Consider the following 27,500-nt stretch of genomic DNA (forward strand, 5'->3'; position numbering starts at 1 on the left):
CCGAGGTAGATAGTCCCATATAATCGATGTAGATTGTCTTTTTTCTAGTAGTGATGTTATTGACTATTCCTATCTATGAGAGTTTATCTACTAACATGGAGAGAGATTAATTAGTTCATTACTTACTTAAGTACGAGTGGCGAATGTGGTTATATAATGCTCTAGAATTTGATGATGTCACAAAGCAAACAACATAAAGATAAAAGTAAAATAATATAAAGAATCTTGAATACGAATAAATCAAACAATTAAAAGATTCAAAATTAAGGTTTTTCTTTTAAAAAATCCAATAAACATATTTGACCATTTCATTAATTTAAACCAAGTCTTGCAGTTTTTTAAAGCATTAAAATTATTTTTGAAGTTTTGGAATGTAATTGATTGCCACATCATATAATCGATTACTAGAAGCAATGATATAAAAGTTTTTTCTTTAAAATTTGAAATTGCACCAAAAAGTGTGTTTTGAAGAGTTACATCTTTTAGGAATAACTCCTGACGATTTACACCAATTTGGCTATAAACATTCATTATTTTAACAAGTTTATATACATGAAAAACTTTTAAAAAGATCTTGTTAACAATAATACTCAACCATTAAGTTCTTGATAAAAAAAAAACTTAATCAAATACACTTATTATTGAGAAACCTTCTAGTGTTTCAATTTGTAATATTTTCTCTAATTCAAAAAGTAAATTTTTATATCCTTTCTCTAAACTTTTGAAAAAGGGTGAGACATCTTTTATAAGAATAAAAGTGTGATATCTCTTGATTCTTGAGAGACTCAAACATCTAAGATGGAGGATCTCAAGGTCGTAAAGGATTTGAAAGATAGTAAAATTCTTAAGTGATTGGAACTAGATGTAGACACAAGAGATAACCGAATTAGAGTTTGTAATTCTCTCTTTCTTTATCCCTTCATTTCTATTACAAATTTATTACATTCATTTATATTGATAAAAATCTTAATTATTTACTTTTTTTTCTTTTTAATCTAAATTTGATACATTATCATATTTATCATAGAAAAATGAATTAGAATGTATGCATTATCATATTTAACAAAGAAAAAGTTTTGATACATCCGTCAGTGTCAATATATATACCACACTTTGTGCACTATAAAGGACCTATTCATTCCTTTGTGCACCATAAAGGATTCGTCACTGCCAATATACCACACCATTTGGCTGCTAACCAACATAGAGCAACCTTCACTAGCTATTGGACTAGATGCGATTAGGCATGCACCAAACAGTTTGTATCTTGGATCATGTTTAGCCCCATGCAAACTAGAGACAACCCATAAGATTTGTTGTCAAGCCAATTGAGTTTTTTAGAGACAACCCATAAGATTTGTTGTTGAGACAATTGAGTTTTTGAGAGCACAAGAGAACACTATATCTCTTCAATTTGGAAATGTTGTCGGATTTTGGAAACGTGCAATAGTTTTGTTTTTTATTTTTACTGTCAGCTAAATGATATATATTAAAAAAGTCATTGAATTGTATCATATCATTAATTAACTGACAGCAGAGACTAAAGAAATACTTTTAATATAATAGAAGTCCAAAACAACAAAAAATTTATAAAAACTTAAAATAAAATTCGAGTATATATTAAAAATTTTAAACGTATTGAAGCTCATTTTTTCCTTTGGTTGTTGTTTCCTTTACTGTCATAGTCTTATATATTTTTTATAATTAATAAATATATAACTTATTTATTATAATAGGTAAATAATTTAAATTAAATAATAACAATAAATAGGGTAACATATGAATTTTTTATCCCTAAATGTTTGATCATTTTAAAAATCAGGAATTTGGTTCTTAAATTTTTTTAAAAAATTATGAAATTGGTCAATGATGCTGCATGCCGTTCCATGTAGATGCCATGTGACTGACACAAGAATGTCACATGGTTACCTGTGGTGGTCATTAGCTACGTCAACAAAAATATTAATAGAATTAGAGTATGGGATTCATTTTACCAATTTTCAAAAATTCAAAAGACTTGAATCAGTGGGGTAAAAAAGTTTTAAGGGAGGCTATCCTAGCACAAAACATTATTAGGTAGTTATAGAATAGTATGAGATATAAGTTTGATTTAATAATTGGAAGAAGATGGAGGAGGAAGAGGAGAGAGAAATTATGGATTCAAATCCTTCCAAAGGACATATTTAAAAAAAACTAACAAACTAATATTACCTATTGATAAAAAAAAAAAAAGAAGTTACAGAGCATTTGTGCATGATCCCAATCAATTTTTAGATGACATGCATTTAAGTTTTTTAATTTATAAGAAAAGAATTTATAATAGATGATTATATGTTACCTAAATATTGATCAAGTTCATAAATTAGATGATGATTCTAAATCATCTAATAATTTTTTTTTTGAGGTAACAAATCTCATGACTCATTTTATTTTGGTCCTTGTAATGAAGTTGTTTTAATGTCATTCTGTTTCTTCTTTTCTATTGCTTCCTTTGTTGGGTAATGCCACTAGCCAGTGTAATTTCCCCCCATGGTTTCAAGCATATGGGTTGGTAGGGCTAAGCCGCCTTACAGACGGAATCAAATTGTACTAAAACTATTTTTAATGCACATATATTTTAAAATTTTAATAAAATGTGAAAATATAAATTAGATGATAAAAAAATATTTTTAATTAATGAAAACAAAATTTTGAAAACTTGTATATTAAAAATATCAAAATTTCAAAAAAAATATACATGAATTAATTAAATTTTATATTTAAAATTGGAAAGGAAAATGCTCCGGACATGTAACGCTACTAAAAGTAATAGATCGAGAGTTTTAAAACCATTCTGAAGAGATCAATTTAGTACATAAAGAAAGATAGAAAGGTCTAGATCATTGAGTAAAGAATTTGAAAAGGCAATTAGAATTGATTCTGTTAATTCTAATTTTTATATTTATAGTAATATTAAGATCTATATATAATCATTATTTTAATCATATAACTATATATAAAATATATACCTAGTCAGGATCAATTTAAGCCTTCGTTGACATACACTATTTTTTTAATTTTATTTTTTGCATAAAAGAATTAGGGATGTCAAAGTAATAGGTTAATTAGCCCAGATAATTTAACAAAATATTTAGGCTAAGCCAAAATTATTAAAACAAAGAATGATTATGATCAAGTAGACCCAAAAACTTAAAAATATTTTAATGAAATTACTCTAATCAATAGCTAGTTTTAAATCTTTTTACACAAATTAATTTATATTCTAATAAGATGGGTTTTTATAAACAGAAAACACTTTGTTAATTAAATGAACTCACCTCTTAGAAATTTAGTTTGAGTGTAACTACTTTATCGTAATCTTTAACTCATAACATAAAATTTCTCTTTCATTAAAATACATTATTCAAATACTACTTTCTAGTTAATTTGAAACTTAATTTTAGGTTTAACCCTAAAATCTAACTATTAATATAAGAATTGTATTTTATTTATATACATTATTCAATAATTATCTCTAGTCAGCACGAGATATACTTCAGTTTTTCCTGATATAATCTACAGCACAAGGTCAGTATGCCCCAGTTAGGACCACCAAAAACAAATATAAGATAGAACATAAACAAAGCAGCAGACACAAGAAAGCCCCCGGCCTCAAAATGGAAAACCCCTTCCATTAGGCTCTTTAATTAAACAGACACCTTTTTTTTAGTATACTATGCTCGATATGTCCCTTAATTATTATTTATTGGCAACAAACTCATTCACACATGACCCTTCCAAGTCCTCAAAATTGAAACAAGCAATTAGCACCTAGCTACCAAAATAAGCAGGAACTAAAAATCCAGGATTGTGGACTGAGAATGCATTCAGCATGCATCACCTGTTTCTTCGAGAAAGCAGCATCCTAGGTAAGCATTTACAGTATGCTACAGATATACAGTCTTCCATATAACCTGATTAATCCAATTAAAAAGTCTGAACTATCCATCTGGATATAACATCAGCTGTAACTCCTTTAGTCAAGACACATGCAAAGAATCTTTTTTCCCTACGAATGTTAAGAAATCTGCAATTCAACAATGCAGCATTTAGCCTACAACACAACAGATAGAAAACATTAATCTATCTTTCTGTTTTTGTTTTTATTCCTTCAGTAAGCCTAACATAATTAATTAATACTTAATGATTCACTCAATTCATTTCTAGTTAACTTCATTTTTTTCCTATACTTACGATGTTCGCTTAATCAAATTAAAGGAGAAAATATCAACTTACTACCGAGGAAGAAATTGGCTTATAGACATTTGATTGTTCGAGAATGGTGTAGAAGTGTTGATTGATTGATTGGAACTTGATTCATTCGCAACTGGATTTTCATGCATTCTACCATGCAAGAAAAATGCAGGCTCTTGTGGTGTTGGCAATTCAATAGGGTGACTAGTCAGATATGAAGCAACTGTCACCATTGTAGGTCTAGCATCAGGGTCTTGTTGAACACATAATAAACCAATCTGAATGCACTTGATGACCTCAATTTCAGAATAATTTTCAGTAATATCTGGGTCCAATGTGTTCAAAGGTGTGTGATCACTCCATTGTTTCCAAACCTATATATAACAATGTCAAATAAATATCTGAAGCATTGCAATCCTTAGTGTTTGAGTCTATATATGAATATAATTAAAATAGATATATGGCATACAAACGTCGGGAAAAATGATTGACTGGAAGATTAATTGTACTCACATAGCTTAAGAGGCCATTAGTAATACGGTGTGATTCATAAGAACTGAAATTCTTTTTTCCACTTATAATCTCTAAAACCATGACACCAAAACTGAAAACATCTGACTTCTCAGAAAATTGTCCGAACATTGCATATTCTGGAGACATATAACCACTAATATAAAATAAATTAGAAAAAAAGTCATATTATCTAAAACAAACCATTTAAAAGAAGAAGAAAGGAAAGGATAATGATGGACATTTCAATCTTACTATGTTCCAACAATTACACTTGTATTTCCTTTGTCTTGATTTATTTCAACAATTCTGGCGAGACCAAAATCTGAAATTTTTGGAATCATACATTCATCTAATAGAACATTACTGGGTTTGAGATCACGATGTATAACTTTTAGTCGAGAATGTTCATGTAAATAAAGAATTCCTTGAGCAATTCCTCCTATAATATTATAGCGTTCAGACCAGCTTAACTTTTGCGGTTGAGAATCTGCAAAATTGTTTGAGATAGTAAGAATCAAGCATGCATGCTTTACAATCAGTGTATTAAATCAATTATAAATGGTCATAGAAAAACATCATTCACAATGCATGGATCTAAACATTGACTGTAAGGAGCTTAAGGTCAAGAGAGTTTCTAACCAAATAGAAAGTAATCAAGGCTCTTGTTTGGCACATATTCATAAATAAGTATTTTTTCTTCTTCCTCAAAGCAAAAACCAATTAGAGTCACTAGATTTCGGTGTTGAAGTTTGGCTATTAATAAAACTTCATTCTTGAACTCATTTGATCCTTGCTTTGAACTTTTTGATAATCTCTTTACGGCTATTTGTGAACCATCAAGAAGAATACCCTGAAATATATAAGCTATTATTTATGTGAAAATAAAGAAAATAATAAAAAATATTAAAATGTATTCACCTTATAAACTTCTCCAAATCCACCTTTGCCTATTTTATTCTGGTCTGAGAATTTATTAGTTGCTGCTATAATGGTAGCCAAATCAAATTGCAACGACTCTAAAGTAGCAATTCCACGACCAACTAGATGAAACATGATCGAAAGGTTAAAATTCCTCAAAATAAAAATTAATTGAAAGGTTAAAAATAAATATTAAACTTAATTTTTGCCTGAAGCTAACAAGGTATGGATTCAAATACAAATTGTTTTACAATACGTACAATTATCTTCGAGAATAGCTGCACGCCTCTTTCTTGCTTTTTTATGTAGAAAATAGTAAGCTGCAAAGAATAACGTCACAGAAATACTTGCCAACACAACAATCAAGATAATTATTCGCGACTTGCCTTTTCTTCTTTCTGCTCAAAACAATCAACACATATTGGAAATACTATCAGTGAAAAACATCACGACAGGTCATGATACGTTGATAACAACAGCACAAATTACTAACGTTCTCCATATTAATTAGTCATAAACATTGGTAATTTTGTTTTGTAACGATAGTAAAGATCAAACACAGGAATGAATTTAAGAGACAACAAAGTGAGGATATATAGAAGAAAAATATCAAAGTGATAAATGGGATAGTAATGTAACAAAAAAATGTAAAGAAATAGATATAGATGAGTGTAAGGTGATTATCAAAGACCCATAAAGAGAAAAGAGAAAACAAGTTAATGTGCATCAAATGGAGAGTAGTAGTCAGTATAAATGATTAATACCAAAGAACATCTATTAGTGTATCTTAATGTTAGGAATATCCTCTTTCAAACATATGTTCTTTAACGAGCTTTCTTAAAAACATTTGAGTTATTCATTAAAATTTATTAAGTTATAAATTTTACTAACTTACTCCTCATTTAGTGTACTAGTCTTTCTCCTAAATTTTAATTTTTAATAAATTTTAACAATAGTAGAACGTGTATTAAAAAGGGTGTGTTAGCACTCCAAAAATATATTATTACATGAGTTGGAAAGTACCTGGTGATGATGGCGTCCCAGATTTGTCATTGTCTTTGTAGAATTGGAACAATTCAAACCTGATATTGCAGCTAGGATACAAAACTCTTCCCCCTATACTTCCCAAACGAGACCATGGAATTGATGTTCCAAGCACAATTCCCAGACAACCCTTGCAATCTTCAATAGACAAATCTTGTGTGCACTGAGCAAGAGCATAAAGGGTTTGCAAATCATTCAATTTTGTCGTCCTTTTTCCGTATTTCTCATCACTGTCCCCTGCCTGGATCGCCGCTTGATCTAACGTCTTCGCTAACTTCATCGTAAAGAAATTTTGTTCATCATCCTTGTTGGTGGTGTTTAACTCAGAAAACACAGGACCTGTTTCCACTTCATTGAAAAAATTTCTATAGGAATAGCGAAGCATGCACTGGCTGTACCAAATTATAGCCTCATGGAACGAGTCACACTTTGATGATATTTCATGCGTTGCGTTTTTGACACACTCACCACAAAGCCCTGAAGGAAGATCCTCTTGGTCTCGGCACAAGAAGAGACCAAACACTGTGTTAGCCACATCAGCCTTATAAAACTTATTCCCGGTTGTGGCATTAGAAGCTAGGTTAAATAAGAGTTTGGTGAGGTGTGTTTGGAAAGCACTGTTGTTGGCATTGAAGGTTTTGTTTGTGCAATTATGAGAAAGATAAATAGGAAATTCTGATAAATTTGAATCCGCATGGGAAGTTTTTGTTTGAGGAATAAGCTTTGGTATAGGAGTTGCTGAAGGAACATTGTAGAAAGGGTACATTTCATACCTAACATTGCAGCTAGGAAACAGAACTCTCCCTCCTATCCTTCCTTCACAACACCCTTGAATTTGCCTTATCGCATCATCAAGACATGTTCTACAATCATGTGGTGAAAGATTCGGTGTGCACTGAGCTAAACAATAAAGGGTTTGAGTCTGAGATATTCCTAACACGTTTTTTGCTTCCTTTGTTGCGAACTTATTGTTACCAATACTTGATTGGGATGATGCTTCATCTGCAGTTTGGTTTAATGTCAAAAACACTAAACGCATGAAGCTTTCTGGGTTTGAGACATTACCACTGTTCTTCATGGGATTACTAGGTGTTGTGGCCACACTGGAGAAAATAAAAGACGTGGAATACCAAACCATGCACTCCTCGTACCATATGACTGCTTGTTTGGATAAGGAGCATTCTGATGATAGTTGTTGGGTTGCATTCCGGACGCATAGTTGGCAGAGGTGAGAGGACACGTCAGCCCTACACATGAAAAGTCCATAGATAGAGTCAGAGGGGTTTTCGCCATTGATTGTGGCGTTGTAAAATGGGGTGTTGCCGGTGGCGTTGGATGATAGGGAAGAAAGGAGGTTCTTGAGGTTAAATTGGAAGGAGGTGTTGGGGCTGGTTTTGTCGCTGGAACAATCTTTGTATAGATAGAAAGGGTCGTTTTGTGCCTCAGTTGTTGCAAAACTGAGAAGGGTGAGATTAGTTATGAGGAGGAGAGTCTTACTGGAAGGCATGATTGTGTTACTTTTTGGGAGCTCTACCATGGATGGATAATTGCATATGGATGAATGGATATCATTGTGCTGCAGTTTGTGGTTTGCAATAAATTGAATATTAATTCTTCAATATGGCAGACTTCTAGATGTAGAAAAGTCAAGAAACAATACTTGACTATAAAGATTAGACTCGTGATATATAAACGTGATGGATGTAATTATTTTATAAACATATATATTTTTAAGGAAAAAGTGGGGTGGAAAAAGCATCACAATAAAGGTTATATAATATATAAATATCTACATACTTAATTGACATGACACGCTTTATGTTCTTTATCACTTTCTTCTTATTCCATTATATGATTTATGATATTTATACTTCTTTTTCTTAATTTCATCTCTGCCTCGCTTAATTTCATCTTCTCTCTCTAAGTGTCTGCTGATGGCACATAAGTGTCCATATATAATTTTTTTCTAAGGGTTGAACAAGCTTAATTAGCATGGGACGCAAACCGATGTATTAAGACCAAAAGTCTCGTCAAAATGGTCCGCTCGTGCTTACTGGGGTACCCCCGCAACTTGAGAAGTGGGTCATTTGACGATGAGTTCGTTGATTTGATTATTGAAGGGATTAGTCAGATTTAATATTATATTCCAGTATATATACATAGATTGTTCTCATACTCTCTAGTTGAACCGTAAACATGAGATACTGAAATTATTTTGACAAAGCTAACATTTAAAGAAAAACCTAAATTTTAACGTAGAGTAGTACATGATTTGAGACTAATTAATTAAGATGGCTGGGATCTTATAGAACCAAAAACAAAGCTAGAAAGGCTGAGCCGAACGGGCGGATATATAAGAATCATATGATGCACTTCAATTCTTTCATCATTGCCCTTATTCTCCTCCAATTAAGGATTTTCCCTGTAGTAAAAATAGCTAATGCAAAATTTAACATGTGACGGAAGACAGGGGGTTGATTGCCATGTATGCATTGACATATCATGTATTAAAACTTGAAAGTAATTTAACTTAGCAAGTGCAAGAAAAAACCATTAATTTCTCTAAACAAACTAAAACTTTGTTAGTTTACAGTATCCGAAAATACTATTCAATTAAAATAAATTGTCTTCCCAGCAGATTTAAAAATGGGTCTTATATTTGTCTCTTGATCAATACTCGTATAGAAAGAGGATGGGAAAACGTCTCTCAAATATTTCTGTCTTTTTCATTATAGAAATAGATTTTTAAACTTGATAAAATTTAGATAAAGAATTATTACAATTAGTATATATAAAACTAATTTAGAAAACGTTTTTTAAAACAAAAAAAGTGTAAAGTAAAACAAACAAACCTTAAATTATTGGTTCCCATTTTTCTGAGCTAGTTCAACATTTTGATTTAGTAGAAAACCTTGGTCTATCTTGGAAACAATGAGCACTGTGGAATATTTGCCACTTTCTCATTGGATATTGAACAGCTAATCAACTCCGGTCCCCCTAAAGAATGAGCTAGACTCCCTTTATCAATTCGGTGTATATATCAATACGAGGGAACTTTCTTCGTGCATGCGTTGGGAAACAGCTGATTTGAATCCACACAAATCAACTAATTTGAAGCTGATGTGTAGAATTGCTAACTTTCATGAAAGCATTTATTAAGTAAAATTATGAAGGTTTAATTATGTATTTAATTTTTATAATTTTGAAATTTATTATTTTTAGTCTTTATAGTTAATAAGTGATTTTTTTTTAATTCTTGAAATTTACATATTAACTTCTAAAATGTCTCTGTCATTCAAAAAATTTAACCAATGAAATTAAAATTTTAACGATAAACATCTTTTAGGAATTAAAATATAAAAGGGATTAAAAAGACACTTATTTAATTTCAGAGATTAAAACATTCACTTATTAACTATAGGAATTAAATGAATTATTAAATTAATTATAAATTTAAAATAAATTTATTGATATTAATCAAATTTTATTATTTTTTAAATTTTGATGAATTAAATAATTTTATATATAAAAACAAAGTATTTGGTGGGGGTAATGATTGCATAATATTTGCATATTGTAGTATGCTAAATATGGTGTAACCATTAAAGGGGTTGATGGATTTAAGGAACTTTTGATATGTAATATTTAGTGGTATCTCTTAGAGCATTTTTAATTCAAGTTTTTCATATGGATTTTTTAATCATCTTTTTGTGGTTCCCGCGTCACTTTTTGTGGTCCCCGCAATGTCATGTCACTCATAAGAAACTCATATAGAATTTTACTCTAATGCAAGAAATCGTAAGAAATCCAAACATTTAAATTATTTTTATTATAATTTAATTATTATTCCAATAAAATAATTAATTCATTTTTCAGTTTTTATGTATACAAATAATAAATATGAATAAATGAAAGAAAATATAAAATATAATTTAATTATTACTTCAACGGTATTATTTTCATATCAACGATCAATAGCAACGGTAACATTTCCACCAACGATCAAGATCCTTCTTCGTTAATTACCTCAGTTGTTCAACGGTTCAGATTCATTTTCATTAATAAAATGAATGGTCCAGTTCGTCTCACTTCATTACCTAAAAAGTTACCTACTACTTTTCTTCTTTTCTCGATAACTTTTTTTCTCTCTCCAGCACGTCTCTTCTTCTTTTCTCCAGAAGCTTCCCCCTCTCTATCTTCTTCCTTTCCTTCTCTCTATCTTTTTCCTCTCTTCCATGGCCACATTCGTCAACACCTCCGGCCACCATCGTAACACCTCCAGCCATGGTCTCGCCTCCGGCCATGGTCGCGTCTCCGGCCATGGTCGCATCTCGCATCTCCATTACGGTTGCATGTCGCGTCTCCGACCATGGTCGCATCTCGCGTCTCTAGCCATGCTCTCGTCTCCGTCATGGTGTGTTTGCCTTCACCTTGACTGCGTTTGGTTTTCTCCTTTTTTCCCTTTACTGTTTTGCTTAAATCTGGATTTAAATCACTTTTTTTTTTCAAATTTTATGATTTTTGGAATTTATTGTGGTTGTTCAATGAGTATATATGTTCCATGTTCTTTCCTTGACAGTTTTATTTTCCCTCGTGTTGAAGTTGAGAAAATCAATTTTTTATTGTTTAGATAGTTGTTATGTCTCAAAAACTTATTTTTTTTAATTGCTAGGTATGGTTTCTTATATAAGAAACGATTCTCAGCCATGAAGGAACGCACTCTGCCAGGTCAACCCATTCCAATGCAAAAAAGAAATTAAGAAACAGCTTCTTCCCATTAAGCACCTGAGAAGAAACCTGCATTGGAGATGCTCTTATACCTTTTTTGATTATATAAAAGTATTTTTGCTGAAAAAAAAACACAAGTAAACTATTTCCAATCTTTTCATAGTGGACACATTTTTAAAACATTTTTTTAAAAATAAAATAAAGATTTTTTAATGTATTTATTTAAATTGTTTATGCTTATAAAATAATTTTTTTACTTAAGAAATAAATCTGCTGCTTAAAAGATTTTTTTTATAAAAAAAAAATTAAGTTTAATCGAAAAAGCAAGCTCTTACGTGTAATGAATAAAGTAAAAGGACTTAGGCTACTCAATGAGAACAATGCATGATAACGTGATAATTATTGCATCAAATCATAAAAAATCAACCTAGCTAGTGGTACCACTGTGTCCATAAACTCCGATAATGGGAGCATATGACACTTTGGCTTTACCATCATCACCATAAATTAAACACGGCATTTTATATAGCCTCTTGCTTTTGCTCAATCAACGACGACCATGGTCCATGGAAAACTCTAAACTGGCCATATGCATCATGCATGATGAGGTGGTGATGAAGACATTGTTTATTGTAGTCAAAGAAGACGTGCATGATACCCCACCATCCAGTCTGTACCTAGAAAAAATTGAGGATGCTGCGTGGCTTCTACCAAAACAAAATATTAAATTAAAACTTAGTTATTTTATTATGTTATTTTCTACAAAGTTTATTTATGATGTGTAAATAATCTATGCCCTATCCGTATATAGAAATTTAATTTTAAAAATATATTGAAGTGTTTTATTTGAGTTTGAGATTTTGTTTGTATTAATTTAAGTAAATAAATAATTTAGTTAATTTATTTCATTTTTAATTTTGTTAAATGAAAGTCAAATTTATCTTACATATTAACTAAACATATTTTTTTAACTTAGTTTGTCTTTTAGTTAAAAAAATAATTAAAAATAATTCATTTAATTGCTCAATTCAAAAAATAAAAATAGGCCTTAACATTTATTCTATTAAATAATTTAATAAATATCTTAAATTGGTGGCAGTAGTGATCGTGGGAATATGCTTTAATTGTGATGTGGTCAAGTTGCTGGAGGAATAAGTAGTTGCAAAGCAATATCGAGGAAGCTGACAAGGGTAAAGTGGAAGAGAAGCTAGATAATCTTATAGGAAGCCATGAATTGATATATATTGTTGGATCTGTTAATTCTGCCAATGGATATATCAGTTAGCAGTTTATGGTTTGTTATTCAAAATTCTTCAAATGGCAGTTAATGTACTAGTTGAAGGTTAAAATTTACAATGATGATCAAGCAAATAAAAGTTGTGTATTATTCTTCTACCTTATAATTTGGAATGGTTAAGAAACCTAGTTTTGTTTGACTATATAGCACAACCTTTTACTTGATCAAAATGTCCAGTCGCTAGTGCCTAAATAACATGCACTAGAGCAAGTCCAATACCATTTGGAAGAAAGAAGCCATTTCTCATATGTTATTACCACACATATTATGCTTGCCATGATTACTTGTCTATTATTACTCCATGTGAGCTACAATATTTGTTGATTGTTTTGCAGAGAAAAGAAAAGACCAATTGCGAATAATGATCTTCAATATTGTACCCACTATTGTTTTTGAGTGATTCTCTTCTTTCTTGGTTACTATTTGATGAAGAGAAAAGCAAGGAAGAGTGTTACGACTATTCTTAAAGAAAATTGTACGTTTATTAAAGAAAAACATATTAAACTGCTGCCCTTTTAAGTTTCAAGATCTGGAACAACATAATTAATTAGTTTTTCAATTAATTCAATCATATATATTTGATTCTGTCTGTCAAGAAAGTGTCACTTTAGAGCACTTGAAATTCAATTTGGCTATAATTGAAGCAGCAACAAACAACTTTTTAATGAAAATTGGATCGGGAAAGGTGGATTTGGAGAAGTATACAAGGTGAGTTACAATTGTTATCAGACCCTAATTCTATCCGAATTTTTTTTAAAAAAAAAAACAAAAACAAACAAAAACAAAAAAAATATACAAAAAAAAAGAAAACAAAAAAAAAATAAAAATGAATGATGAAAAAAAGGAAGAAAAAAACGTTAAAAAGAAAGAAAAAAAACATGAAAAAAAAGAAAAAATAAAAGAAAGAATAGTAAATAAATCAAAGGAAAAAAAGAAAAAGAAAAAGTATCAAAAAAATAATAATAAGCAAAAAATAAATAAATAATGGAAAAAAAAAAGAACAATAAAAGGAAAAGAAAGAAAGTCCGTGAATTAATGACAGAGAGGATGCGAATCCGAAAGAGAAAATAAACCAATTACATCACGTCATTTGATCATGTCATTTGTGGGTGAATCTCTATTTTATTTTCGTTGTTGCATTCGTTTTGGATTTTCACGCATTCGTCATCTCCTCCATTCTTCTTCTGTTTTTCGTTTGACAAAAAAAACAAAAACAAAAAAAAATTAATTATAAATATTAGTGGATAGTTCTTTTTTTATTTTACTCTCTCTATCGTTTATTTTATTCTTCAATGTGATTTCCTTTTTATCATTGCCTAAGTAGTTAGTTTAATTAATAATATAATGTAAATATCTCGTTATTCATTTTTTCTCATGTTTCAATCATGCATCCTTAATTACTAACTGTACTCCTCACTTATATTTTATCCCTTTGTATTCCCATTTTATTTATTTGATTTGGTAGCACTATGTCAACTATTTATTTATTCTTGAAAATATGCATTAGCCTTCTTTAATACACGTTTACGCTCTGTGCACTCCATGCTGAGTCTCCGACTTTCTTGGTGACATTTCAATAACATGTGAGTAATTTTTATGAATGACATGCTGAATCTTCGACTTGCTTGAGTCTACAAAATTTACTACAAAACTAAAGTCTTTTCTAAAAAATAAAATTCTCAAATAAATGATCACTCAATTCTCCTTTTTCATGTTACATGCACTCCATGCTAGGTCTCCGACTTGCTCGACTTCACAAAATTTACCACAAAACCAAAATCTTTCAAAATAAAACAAAATAAAATAAAATCAACCTAATACACAAGCTTTTTTTTTACAAAGAACTATGTAAGTCTAATTTACTCATTGCACCTAGAGATACGTAGGAGTGAAGGAAAATCCCTTGTTGACCTAAAAAAACTAAAAAAATAAAAATCCCTTTTTGTTTCTAAAAATAATATTTGATTTCCTTTTCTAAATAAAAAAAATATAACAAAATATAATTCATGTTTTCAAGGGAAGATAAATAATTAAAAGTCACTTTATTTTTAGCGCAATCGAATAAAAGCTGTCTTTTTCATGACGGACGCCCAGGGTGTTAACACCTCCCCGTGCGTAAACGACTCCCAAATCCTTTATCTCCAACTGTAGATCATTTCTTGTCTTTTTTGTTTTTCTGACGTTTTCCTTGAGTAAACGTTGATGGTGACTCCCCGAGTTTCCCATTTTTGGGAAACAATTTATTTATCTGATAATTTTATTTTGTCATCCCGTCGTGGCCCACGTTGCGACAGATGACAGAGAATTAAGCCATTTGATCGAGTGTGTAATTTTATCATGATTTCTTATTTTATTTTCCCTTTCTCTTTTATCCTTACATTGTCCTCCTGTTTGTTAAAGTTTCATTTCGTTACTGTTCTTTTTGCGATTTTGCTTTGATCTCTTTTCTTTTATTCTTTGTTTCACTCATGCTTGTATATAACCTTTGCTATGTTGTTACTTCTTGGTGTGTATCCTTGTATCTATTACCATTGTAGTTAAAAATAAATTGTGTCATTGAATCCTAGGGTAGATGACGTGTGTTATACTTGTTGTATCTGCCTGAGAATTTTCTGTTTGTTTTGCAGGTGGAGTTGGGTAATTCTTAGATTGCTTCGTTCACACACAAAACCTACACTTTTTGCACACACTTTGAGATATTGGGTCCTATACCTGGGTCTGTGAGAGTCATAAACAGTGGAGGTCGATCTGTGGTCATGTTGAGTCTCCAACTCACTTGATGACAGTGAAGCCTCATCTAGAATTTTCCTCTTTTAATGATGCATTGCCGCTGGTAGTCTCTATCATCATAGTGTTGTTACTTAAGAGGATGATATCTCTAGAGGCCAGTGAGGTTACATAAAACTACCCTCAAAAGTTGTCATTGGATAGTGAAATTTTAGACCCTCTTTGTTAGATTCCTGAATTAGGGACACGAAGCATACTCATCCTATCTTGTTCCTTGATCGCATCATGCATCTCTTCATGGCATCATGAGGAACATATCATTTTTGCATTCATCATTTACCATATTCATACACCGCATTTGCATAAGTCACAATTACATACATTCTATAGTCATCGTTCACATGTTATGTTCACTCATGCATAATCCTATTATATAGTTGCTCATGCCTTGCATTTTCCTCTGTATCAAAATAAGAACCATGTTCTTGGTTATAAAAAGTCACAATGAAGCGTGAAAGTTTACACCTTAGTTACATGTGTTGGGTACCATGATGATAGCTATAAACAAACCATGTTGGGACTATACACTCACTTTTCCTGAAAATGATTGAAAATCACGTGAACATGGTATCTAATGCATTGTTAGTGATAACTGTTAAATATGAGTTGTTTTTATAATGAAAATAACCTTAAAAATATTTATTTAGCTGTTATTTATGCTTAATTGTTAAGAATTGATGTTTTTCCTATTTATGGCTTGCAGATATGAAAATAAGGGATTAAAAGTCAAAAGGATGCATAAAATAGAAAAAATATGAAAAAGGAAGATTTTGGCATCAAGCCTAGCCCAAGACACGCACGCGCTCAACGCAAAAACATGCACTGGCGCAAAGCGGGAATACAGGCACTCGCACTAAGCGAGCAACATAGGCTTAGCACGAATACAGGCACTTGCGCTAAGCGAGTAGCACAAGCTTAGCGTGAGTATGCAAGACCAAGTCCACTCCAACAACTATAAAAGGGAGTCAGGCCAAGGAGAAAAGACACACCGAGTCTTAGAGTACTCTAATACACACATAAAGCTTGAGAACTCTTCCTTAGGGAATTCTTTCTTCTCTTCCATTATTTTCTATTCCCTTTTTCCATTCATTCTCTTCCATCAATTTCTAAAACCCTTTTCAAGTGCAAGGTCCTTATGGCTATGAGAGGCTAAACCCTTAGTTAGGGTCTGGCAAGCCTAAAAAGCCAAAAGATGTATTGTATGCTTCATATCTATCAGTGCAAATATGTGTTTTTTTTCCTATTATCCTTTCTTATTTTAATTTCATGTATCATTCATCCTTTCATCATCTTTAGGGATTAGGTGCTCGACAGAGGTTAATCCTTAATAGAAATACAAAGAAGGTCTTACATGCATCAGTTTTAGAGATTAGTCGCTCAACAGAGAATAATTTCTAATAGAACTAAAAGGAAGGAGTATCTTAATAAAATCATTGCTAGATATAGAGTGATTGCATTATGTCCATGCCTCAAAGCAAACATCTAGAATTAGAACTTCATGCATTTTATCTATTGAGTCTTTGCAAAGACATTTGGGAGATAGATATGTAAGATAGACTTGTTATTGTGAGACATTAGTGGCAAGTATTCTAATAGATGTGGGTAGAAAAAATTTACCTGATTGGTAGAGAAAAATATAAAATAACTAATACACTTATTATTATTATTATTATTATTAGTATTTTGATTTCTAGCCGTGTATTTGGCTATGTTTTGATACACTTATTAGTATATTACTTTTTTAATTAGTTGTTTTAATTTGGTTATCTTGGATGACCTTCTAATTATCTTACATTTTATTATGATTAATGGATGAATTATTATCTTCCTTGTTTGTTGTATGGATTAAAATGCTTGGATGATTATGAGTTTGTGTATGATTTTATGTCTCTATACGCACTTTGGCTTTTTGTTAATGCCAAAGGGGGAGAGAAAATTGGGATTAAATCAAGAACTCATATAATTAAATAACTTAACTTCAAGTGAAGCTTAAACTCAAAAACAAAGGGGGAGAATTAAGTGAGTGATCGATTAGAAGATAGAGCTTGTATGCGTTTCTTGATTTTAGGTTTGTCATCATCAAAAAAGGGGAGATTGTAGAAGCAAGCTTCATGATGATGAACCAAGCAATTTTGATTATGCCAAAAGCCCAAGTGATTGATTCAAGACTTCAAGATCAAGAATCAAGAATCAAGAATCCAATCCAAGATTCAAGATTCAAGAGAAGAAATCAAGAAGCAACAAATCAAGACTTCATATAGGATAAGTATTAAAAGAATTTTTCAAAAACCAAATAGCACAGTTTTGTTTTACAAAATAATTTTCTCAAATTTTCTAAAGTTACCAGAGGGATTACTCTCTGGTAATCGATTACCAGTTGGCAGTAATCGATTACCAGTGACCAGATTGGTTTTCAAAATATTTTCAAATGATTTGTAACGTTCCAAAATGATTTTCAAATAGTGTAATCGATTACACTATATTAGTAATCGATTACAAGTGAATCTGAACATTGGAATTCAAATCCAATTGTGAAGAGTCACAACTTTTCATAAAATACATTGTGTAATTGATTACACCATTGTGGTAATCGATTACCAGTGAATAGTTTTGAAGAAAAAGTTAAGAGTTATAACTCTTAACATGATTTTCTCAAAAGTCATAACTCTTCCAATGGTTTTTTGACCAGACATGAAGAGTCTATAAAAGCAAGACCTTGGCACACATTTTAAAAATAATCCAAAAGAATAAAAAACACGTCTCTTTCAAAATCTTTTCTGACCATTGCCCATTGTTTTTCTTTGCAAAAAAACTCTTGCCAAAAATCTTTCTAAACTTCGGTTTCAAAACTTTGTTTTTTCTCCAAGTGAAAATTCTGCAGAAAACAAAAGTGTGCTATCTTTTCTTCCTTCTCCCTCTTGCCAAAAGATTCAAAGGACTAACTGCCTGAGAATTCTTTTGATTCTTCCTCTTCCCTTTGAACAAAATATTTCAAAGGACTAACTGCTTGAGATATCTTTTGTTTCCCCTTACAAAGATTCAAGGGACTAATCGTCTAAGAATTCTTTGTCTTAACACATTGGAGCGTACATCCTTTGTGGTACAAGTAGAGCGTACGTCTACTTGGGTTGTAATACTGAGAACAAGAGAGGGTACATCTCTTGTGGATCAGTTCAAGTGGAGCATACATCCATTTGGTTGTTCAAAGAGAACAAGGGAGGGTACATCCCCTGTGGATCTTTGCTTGTAAAGGATTTTACAAGGTTATTGGAAATCTCAAGAACCGGTGGTTGCTTGGAGACTGGACGTAGGCACGGGTTGTGGCTAAACTAGTATAAATCTTGTGTTTTCTTTCTTCTTCCCTACACTCTTTATTTTTCCGCTATGCACTTTTTATTTTCACTTTACTTTTGTCTAAGTTATTGTTTATGTTCTTTACTTTCTCATAACTTAGTAGTAAAGCCTAATTGAATCTAGTAACATTAAGAAGGATACATTTTTAATTAGTTAAGACACGTTCATAATTAATTTAACCTCTCTTCTTAATTATTCCGAGGCCACTTGATCCAACATAAGTGTGTCCTGATCATTCATCATATCTCTTCTATGATAGGTTGCCAAAGTATTCACGATCAAAATTTCTATTTCTTGGAACATGGGATCAAACCAAGCACAGTCTTTTAAGAAAAGATTTTATCAAGTCAAGGTCAATGTATGGAAGTATCCAACTTGCGAAAGTTGGGGCAGAAGATGGATCGGGTTTACATAGCCTCTTTGACTACTACCAACACATGATTGAGCTAGTGACATACATAATTAAGAACTACAGTTGTGCCCATCTTTTATTTCTAGTTGTACTTTGACTCTAGCAGGGTGTAATGAACAATATTATTTTAATAGAAATTAGAGTTGATTCGACCCTATGATCTATTGAGTGTTCTGTGTAAAATTTGCAATACTTCAGCAACTTATCATTAACATGCATTCATGCTTATTTGTTTTGTTGTATTGTTATGCATTGTCATTACATTTTTTCCTTGAAATTAGAAAAAAGTAATCATTGTGTTAAGAAAGAAAGACTGTGCTTTATGGCACCCATACTAGACACGTGTCAAGACAAGGATAATAAGTGACATAGAACAAGTACAGGAGCAAATGAAGGCCGATATGGAGGCCATGAAGGAACATATGACAACGATGATGGAAGTGATAATGAGTATGAGGAAGATGATGAAGGTCAATGCTGCTATATCTCTTGCTGCCAGTATGACTATATAAATGGACCCGATTCACCCGCTCGATTTCAATCAAGTGAGTCGTCCAATCTTAGATGTAGTAGGTTGAGGAGAAACACATGAAGATCCCAAAGACCACACTCTGACTGGTTCTGGGGTTTATTCGGGATATACCAGTGAAGGGCATGCACTTTTTGGTGTCCTCATGCCAAACACTCCGGGGGTCCCTAAAGTATTGACCATTATCAAAAAACCTTACATTTTGTAATGGGAGGAGGGCCTTTTGCTATAGTTGAGAAGGAAAAATTTGATTATATAAAAGAGATGATGAGGGCCAAGGTGCCCACCTTTGAGGTTTCGATGGGTGAATCTATTTTTTTTCGCTATTGCATTTGTTTTGGGTTTCACGTATTCATCATCTCCTCCATTCTTCTTTTTTTTTTCGTTTGCGTTGCCGCTTCTGCATCTCTTCCGCGTCGCTGCCGCCATCACATGGTGGCCTCTCATTGCGGCGCCCTGCACTAGTGGCGCTAGCAAGGCACGCCACCCTCTATTGTGGCTTCTCCCTTTCTCTGCATCGTTTTGGGATGAGACACATAGGGTATTTCAAACCCTATTGCCCAAATATGGGTTGGGCTAGGTCACCCAGACCCAGTTCCAACCCTAACCCTAAAAAAAGAAGAAAGATGAACATTTCTTTTTACACCTCCTTTTTTATATATATGCACTTCTATTTTTTGTTGGGCCTAACTCCTTTCTTTAAGTCTGAAATAAAATGAACATTCCTATTTGCACCACCTTTTCAAATATGCACCCATTTCTCGTTTTGGGCCTAGCCCATTTTTATGAATTTTGAAAATAAATGAAAATAACTATTTGCAACTCTTTTTAACACATACACCTTCAATCATTTTGGGCCTAGCTCATTTTTTTGTGAAATCTGAAATAAAATAGATACGTTATTTACAACTGTTTTTAACACATTCAGCCCTTTTTACGTTTTGGGCCTAGCCCATTTTGCAGGATTTAAAATAAAATAGAAAACATTATTTACACTGTTTTTAACACAAGTACCTTTTTTTATTTTGGGCCTAACCCGTTTTTGTGGAGTTTGAAATAAAATGGATACGACTATTTACACTCCTCTTTTCAACACATGCACCTGCTTTCATTTTGGGTCTAGCCCATTTTCTTGTGAAGTGAAATAAAATTATTGATGGTTACATCCCACTTCTTTATATATGCACCCTGCCACATAGGATGGGGACTAGGCCCACCATGTTAGCACTCCGTCAATGTTGACTAAGTCATGGTCAAACCTTTGACTTTGACAAAAACAAAAACAAAAAAATAATTATAAATATTAGTGGATAGCTCTTTATTTTATTTATTATCGTTTATTTTATTTTTCAATGTGATTTTCTTTTTATTATTGCCTAGTTAGTTATTTTAATTAATAATATATTGTAAATATCTCGTTATTCATTTTTTCCTCATGTTTCAATCAGGCATCCTTAATTACTAAGTGTACTCCCCACTTCTATTTTATCCATTTCTATTCCCATTCTATTTATCTAATTTCGTAGCACTATGTCAACTATTTATTTATTTTTGCAAATTCACATAGCATTCTTTAGTACATACTTACGCTCTATGCACTACGTACTGGGTCTCCGACTTGCTTGAGTTCACAAAGTTTACCACAAACTAAAAGTCTTTTCTAAAAAATAAAATTCTCAAATAAATGATCACTCAATTCTCTTTTTTCATGTTACTCGCACTCCATGTTGGATCCCCGACTTGCTTGGCTGTGTTTCAATAAAGTGTGAGTAAATTTTGTGAATGTCATGTTGGATATTCGACTTGCTTGATTCCACAAAGTTTACCACAAAACCAAAATCTTTCAAAATAAAACAAAGTAAAATAAAATCAACCAAATGCGCAAGCTCTTTTTTACAAAGAACTATGTAAGTCTGATTTTCTCATTGCACCTGAGGATATGTAGAAATGAGGACAAATCCTTTGTCGATCTAAAAATAACTTAAAAAAATCCATTTTTGTTTCTAAAAATAATATTTGATTTCCTTTTCTAAATAAAAAATATAATAAAATATAATTCATGTTTTCAAGGGAAGATAAATAATTAAAAGTCACTTTATTTTTAGCACAGTCGATTAAAGACTAACGTTTTCATGATGGACGCGCAGGGTGCTAACACATTCCCTGTACGTAAACGACCCCCAAATCCTTTTTCTCCAATTGTAGACCATTTCTTATCATTTTTTGTTTTCTTGAAACTTTCCTTAAATAAATGTTGGTGGTAACTCTATGAGTTTTCCATTTTTTGGGAAACAATTTATTTATCTAATAATTTTATTTCGTCATCCTATCGTGGTCCATGTTGTGACAATCTCCTTATTTTCACGTAAATAGTGATTTAATTGTCAGAGCATTTTTTCTTGGTGGACAACAAATAGCAATAAAGAGACTATCGAAAAGCTCCAAGCAAGGTGCAAATGAGTTGAAGAATGAAGTTTTATTGATAGCAAAACTTCAACATCGAAATCTTGTGGCATTCATTGGCTTTTATCTTGAAGATGAAGAAAAAATACTTATTTATGAATACGTGCCACACAAGAACCTTGATTATTTTTTATTTGGTTTGACATTTGCCACCCATAAACACCTTATTTAGTTTTGGTTCATGCATTACAAATACACACACATCTATAAATTTAATTGATCACAACTTATGGATTTTAAAACAAGTTTCACACTTACATTTCTCAATTAAACATGTATGCAGAGTCTCAACGAGCAAAGTTGTAAAGATGGTTTGAGCGTTATAACATTGTAGGAATTCTTAGGTGTTGCATATTTCATGGATTATATTATAACTTAGCAATGTCCCGGCGGACAACAGATGAATATATTATAACTTCTATGGTATATTAAACAAAAAATGTTTTTGTTAGCATAACTAATATTGCTTATTTTGATCATATTACGTGGGAGAGACACTAATTATTTTGATGTTGTGGGATATAAATATCATTGTAGTTAGGTGACAGAGCAGTTAGTTGATGCATTTTGGCTAATAGTAGTTCGCAAAAATTTATGATTTCAATACTTATCATGAGAAATGTTACAACTAATCATCATAACTGTAGTAATTAAATTATTTTCAATAAAATTTGTTTAAAATGTGAATATGAAGTAAAAGATTTAGTTAGTTTCCTATCGAAATTAGGGATGCCAACAAACAATTCTTTTTTAAAGGCAAAACATATTTATTGATGTAGTCAGACCATAAATTGTGATCGTGCAGTAGCAATTACATGTTGTGCAACATGTTTATTTTAAGATGGGGTTCAAGTGAACCGACTTTAATTTTTCGTCGTAAAATATACATATTTTAGTAGTGTGCAAAAAACGTCAGCAATCATCATAAAAGCTGCCAATACAATGTAGTACCTAAATATTTCATCCAAACCCAAGACATATGTTTTTATTGCAAAAACACACTTAAAATGTAGCAACAAACAACTTGGTTGTAATTGAAGCAGCAACAAATAACTTTTCAATGAAAATAGGACCAGAAAAGGTGGATTTGGAGAAGTATACAAGGTAAGAAAATGTAGTATACATACTTACTTTTGTGTCCTTATTATTCACAAAAATAATTATTTAATTGTCAGGCATTCTTCGCGATGGGAAACAGATAGCAGTAAAGAGACTATCTAAAAGCTCCAAGCAAGGCGCAAATGAGTTCAAGAATGAAGTTTTGTTGATAGCAAAGCTTCAACATAGAAATCTTGTGGCATTACAAACACACACATCTATTCATTTAATTACACATAGCTTATGGATTTCACAACATACTTCAAACTCACATTTCTCACTTAAACATGTAGGTTCTAAATGAGCAAAGTGTTTAAGCTGATTTGATCATTACAACATTATAGAGGGAATTGTTTGACAAATTCATTATTTACATAAACATTCTTGACTCAAAGTCATACACCGCAATCTCAAACATAATAATGTTTTATTAGATGAAAATATGATTCAAAAAACTTCAGATTTTGGTTTGGCTAGAATTGTTGAAATAAATCAAGACCAAGAGATTACAAACAGAATTGTTGGAACATAGTAAGTTTAGAACAATATTCTTCCTTATGACTTCATTTCTTACTTCTTCACATAGTATGTTTTTGTTATAGGGGTTACATGTCTCCAAAATATGCAATGCTTGGAAAATTTTCAGAAAAATCAGATGTCAGGCCCTTTTGTCCAATATAATCATGACCAAGTGATAGGGAGCATGACTACATGCAACATTACGCATGACCCAAGAGAGAGACCCACACACCCATGTATTTTCATGACTATGTGCAACATTAGGATAGTGCAGTTATTGTAGTGGGAGTGCGGTTATTGTAATGGGAGTGTAGTTATTGTAGCGGTTATTGTAGTGGGAGTGCAGTTATTATACATATTTGATATTTTTGTGCACGAAGGTTCTCGAGACCCGAGGCCTTTAAATATCGAGAAGCACTAAATAAAATGTAGAATATTCAACCTTAAGTTTGTTATTTCCTCTTGGAGACTTCCCTTAGTCTCAAACTTAATGGAACCACCGCTAACATTTGGTCTGACCTATCGGCATCCTCCATGGCTGAGCATAACACATGTTTGGAGGAGGTCGTTCTCTGCCTCACCCAGACCCACCATGACCTCTCATTGCGCCTTGACTCCATCCAAGAACTGTTGCAACTCCTACAACTTCAACACCAACACCCTCCACCACCACCTCCACCATTACCTCCTCCACAATCTCCTCCCTCTTCCCACCACCACATCAAACTCGATGCCCGGCGCATCGACGGCACGGACGCTATGGGATGGATCTTTAAGATCTCCTAGTTCTTCGACTATCACCACACACCCAACGAAGAATGCGTCATTGTCGCCTCCTTTTATATGGACGACCCTGCTTTAAGCTGGTTTCAATGGATGTTTCGCAATGGCCTCATCACGTCATGGATGTCCATGTTGCAGGCACTGGAAACCCGGTTTGCCCTGACGTTCTACGACGATCCCAAGGGAACGCTGTTCAAGCTTACCCAACGAGGGTCCGTCAACGAATACCTACACGAGTTTGAACGTCTCACTAATCACATTACCGGTTTACCCCCCTCATTCTTGCTCAGTTGATTATATCAGACCTCACATCGGAGTTGCACCGCGAGGTGCAAGCACTCCAGCCCATCTCTCTTCCCCAAGCTATATCCTTGGCCAAGTTACAGGAAGAGAAGTTTGACGACCGCCATTGTAATTTTCGCCAACGACCACCACTCACCCACAACCTTTCACCCAACCCAACCACCCACCCACCACTCCTACCAACCCCCGTACCCACGGCCAACACCAACCCTTCCTATTCCCACGCCCGCCGCCTCACATCGGAGGAAATGGCACACAAGTGTGAACACAACTTATGTTACAACTATAATGAGAAGTGGGCCCCCTCTCAAATGCAAGGCCCGTTTCTTCTTGCTTGTGGCCGACAAGGACGATCCCGGGCCAGACCACCAAACCCAATCACCCACCTCCCCCGACACCAACATCTCAGATCCTACCCTCACTCAAATCAGCTTCAATGCCCTTTCCGGCACCTCCACTCCATATGCCCTGCGACTCTTTGGATTCATCCACCACCTCAGGGTGAACGTCCTCATTGACGGAGGAAGTACCCATAACTTCATCCAAGCCCGTGTCGCCAAACATCTCCACCTCCCAACCATACCCACCGCACCTTTACAAGTCACTGTTGGCAACAACATTATACTCCCTTGCGACCAATTCTGTCCACAAACACCATTGTCACTCCAGGGTCACTCCAGGGTCATGCCCTCGGAATCCAGTAACTTAAACAACTTGGGCACATTGTCATTGACTATGATACCTTGACCATGCAGTTTACGTACCAAGGTAACTCGGTCTTCCTCCGCGCCAACGCCCCAATAATTTCGATGGATGTCTCGTCCTTGTAATTACGGCGCCTCATGCAGAAACATTCCGCCTCTGCCTTTTTCCATATTTCCATCACCAACCTCACCACCTCTCCCTTTCCGGTAACACCCACACCCCACCCTTGCCCCACCATAACCATCCTCATTCACCAAAACTCCCACCTATTCCGGCAACCCACCACCCTACCCCCACCACGGCCAATAAACCACCAAATTCACCTCCTACCCAACACTCAACTAGTCAACATCCGCCCTTATCGTTACCCACATTTCCAAAAGATCGAGATCAAGAAACAAGTCAATGAAATGTCGACCTCGAGCATCATCCAGCTGAGTCACAGTCCGTTCTCCTCACTAGTGCTTTTGGTGAAGAAGAAGGACGACAGTTGGCAGTTTTGCGTCGACTATCGCGCACTGAACCCCTTCACGGTCAAGGACCATTTTCCTATGCTGACCATTGACTAGCTCTTTGATGAGCTTGGCTCAGCTTCGTGGTTCTCCAAATTAGACTTGCGGCAAGGTTTCCACCAAATATTAATGGCAGACCATGATATAGCTAAGACGGCGTTCCGCACCCATCACGGCCATTATGAATACAGGGTGATGTCGTTTGGCCTCTGCAACGCTCCCTCCACTTTCCAAGCTACCATGAATGAGCTATTCAAGCCATTCCTCTGCCGTTTTGTTGTTGTATTTTTATATGCTATTTTGGTCTATAGTACCTCCCTTGCTGACCATGTTCGACACCTTCATTCAGTGTTCGAATGTCTCTCTCAGGCGTAGTTCTTTCTCAAAGAATCTAAGTGTACCTTTGCCCAACAACAACTTGAGTTCCTGGGTCATATTGTGTCCGCTAAGGGAATGGCCCCTAATCCTTCAAAGCTTGAAGCCATGGCGTCCTAGCCCATTCCCTTAACAACCCAATCCTTATGCAGATTCCTCGGCCTGGCGTGACTCTACCGCAAATTCATCCAGGGATATGCCGCCATCGCCGCGCCCATGACATCGTTACTTCAGAAGGACAACTTCCATTCGAACAATGAAACTCAAAAAGCATTTGATAGTCTCAAACGCGCTATGACCCAAGCCCTAGTATTGGCATTACCTGATTTCTCCAGCCCATTTACCATTGAGACAGATGCTTCCGGCATGGCTATGGGTGTTGTTCAGACTCAGCATGGTCACCCCTAGCTTTCTTCAGTAAAACATTTTGTTCGCGCCTTCAGCATGCTCCCACATACATCCGTGAGCTCCATGCCATAACCTCCGCCGTCCGCAAATGGCGGCAGTAACTCCTCGGCCATCCCTTCACCATCCTTATTGACCACAAAAGCTTAAAAGACCTCATGGACCAGGTGATTAAGACGCCAGAACAACAAAATTATCTCTCCAAGCTACTAGGTTACGACTACACGATCCAATACAAGTTCGGAAAAACGAATGTTGTCACGGATGCCTTATCTAGAATACCTCCTCCCACCAGTGGTCAGTGCATGATACTCTCCACACCCCACTTCATCTTCATCGATGCCATGCACAAACATTTTACCACTAGTTCTTCTTTTCAAGATAAGCTTCAGCAAATTTGCACCAATCCCACTTCCCATCCTGGGATCGAGTACCATGATGGCCTGCTATTCTTCAACCGCAAAGTTTGGCTTGAACCAGAAAACCCTTTCATTGTGTTGTTGATCGAAGAATTCCACTCAA

At 33.8% G+C, this 27,500-nt stretch overlaps 1 protein-coding gene across 4 annotated transcripts; it reads right to left on the reverse strand.

Annotated features, from left to right (window-relative positions):
* Nucleotides 1-3,582: 3,582 nt before the first annotated feature.
* On the reverse strand, nucleotides 3,583-8,331 carry LOC114368611 (cysteine-rich receptor-like protein kinase 4). 4 transcript variants are annotated; one of them, XM_028325825.1, is made up of 8 exons: nucleotides 6,688-8,331; nucleotides 5,925-6,062; nucleotides 5,665-5,786; nucleotides 5,386-5,596; nucleotides 4,999-5,233; nucleotides 4,747-4,900; nucleotides 4,279-4,607; nucleotides 3,583-4,093 (listed from the first exon to the last, which is right to left on the reverse strand). In XM_028325825.1, the coding sequence occupies exons 1-8, from the start codon at nucleotides 8,243-8,245 to the stop codon at nucleotides 3,967-3,969; spliced, it is 2,874 nt and encodes a 957-aa protein (XP_028181626.1). In that variant the 5' UTR covers nucleotides 8,246-8,331; the 3' UTR covers nucleotides 3,583-3,966. The 4 variants fall into 4 exon arrangements, with proteins under 4 accessions (XP_028181626.1, XP_028181627.1, XP_028181628.1 ...); XM_028325826.1 differs by having other exon boundaries at nucleotides 3,583-4,066; nucleotides 6,688-8,330; XM_028325827.1 differs by having other exon boundaries at nucleotides 3,583-4,066; nucleotides 4,276-4,607; nucleotides 6,688-8,329.
* Between the last annotated feature and the right edge of the window lie 19,169 nt (nucleotides 8,332-27,500).

Source organism: Glycine soja, chromosome 9 (genome assembly GCF_004193775.1).
Source record: "Glycine soja cultivar W05 chromosome 9, ASM419377v2, whole genome shotgun sequence".
In the NCBI taxonomy this organism is placed as follows: domain Eukaryota; kingdom Viridiplantae; phylum Streptophyta; class Magnoliopsida; order Fabales; family Fabaceae; genus Glycine; species Glycine soja.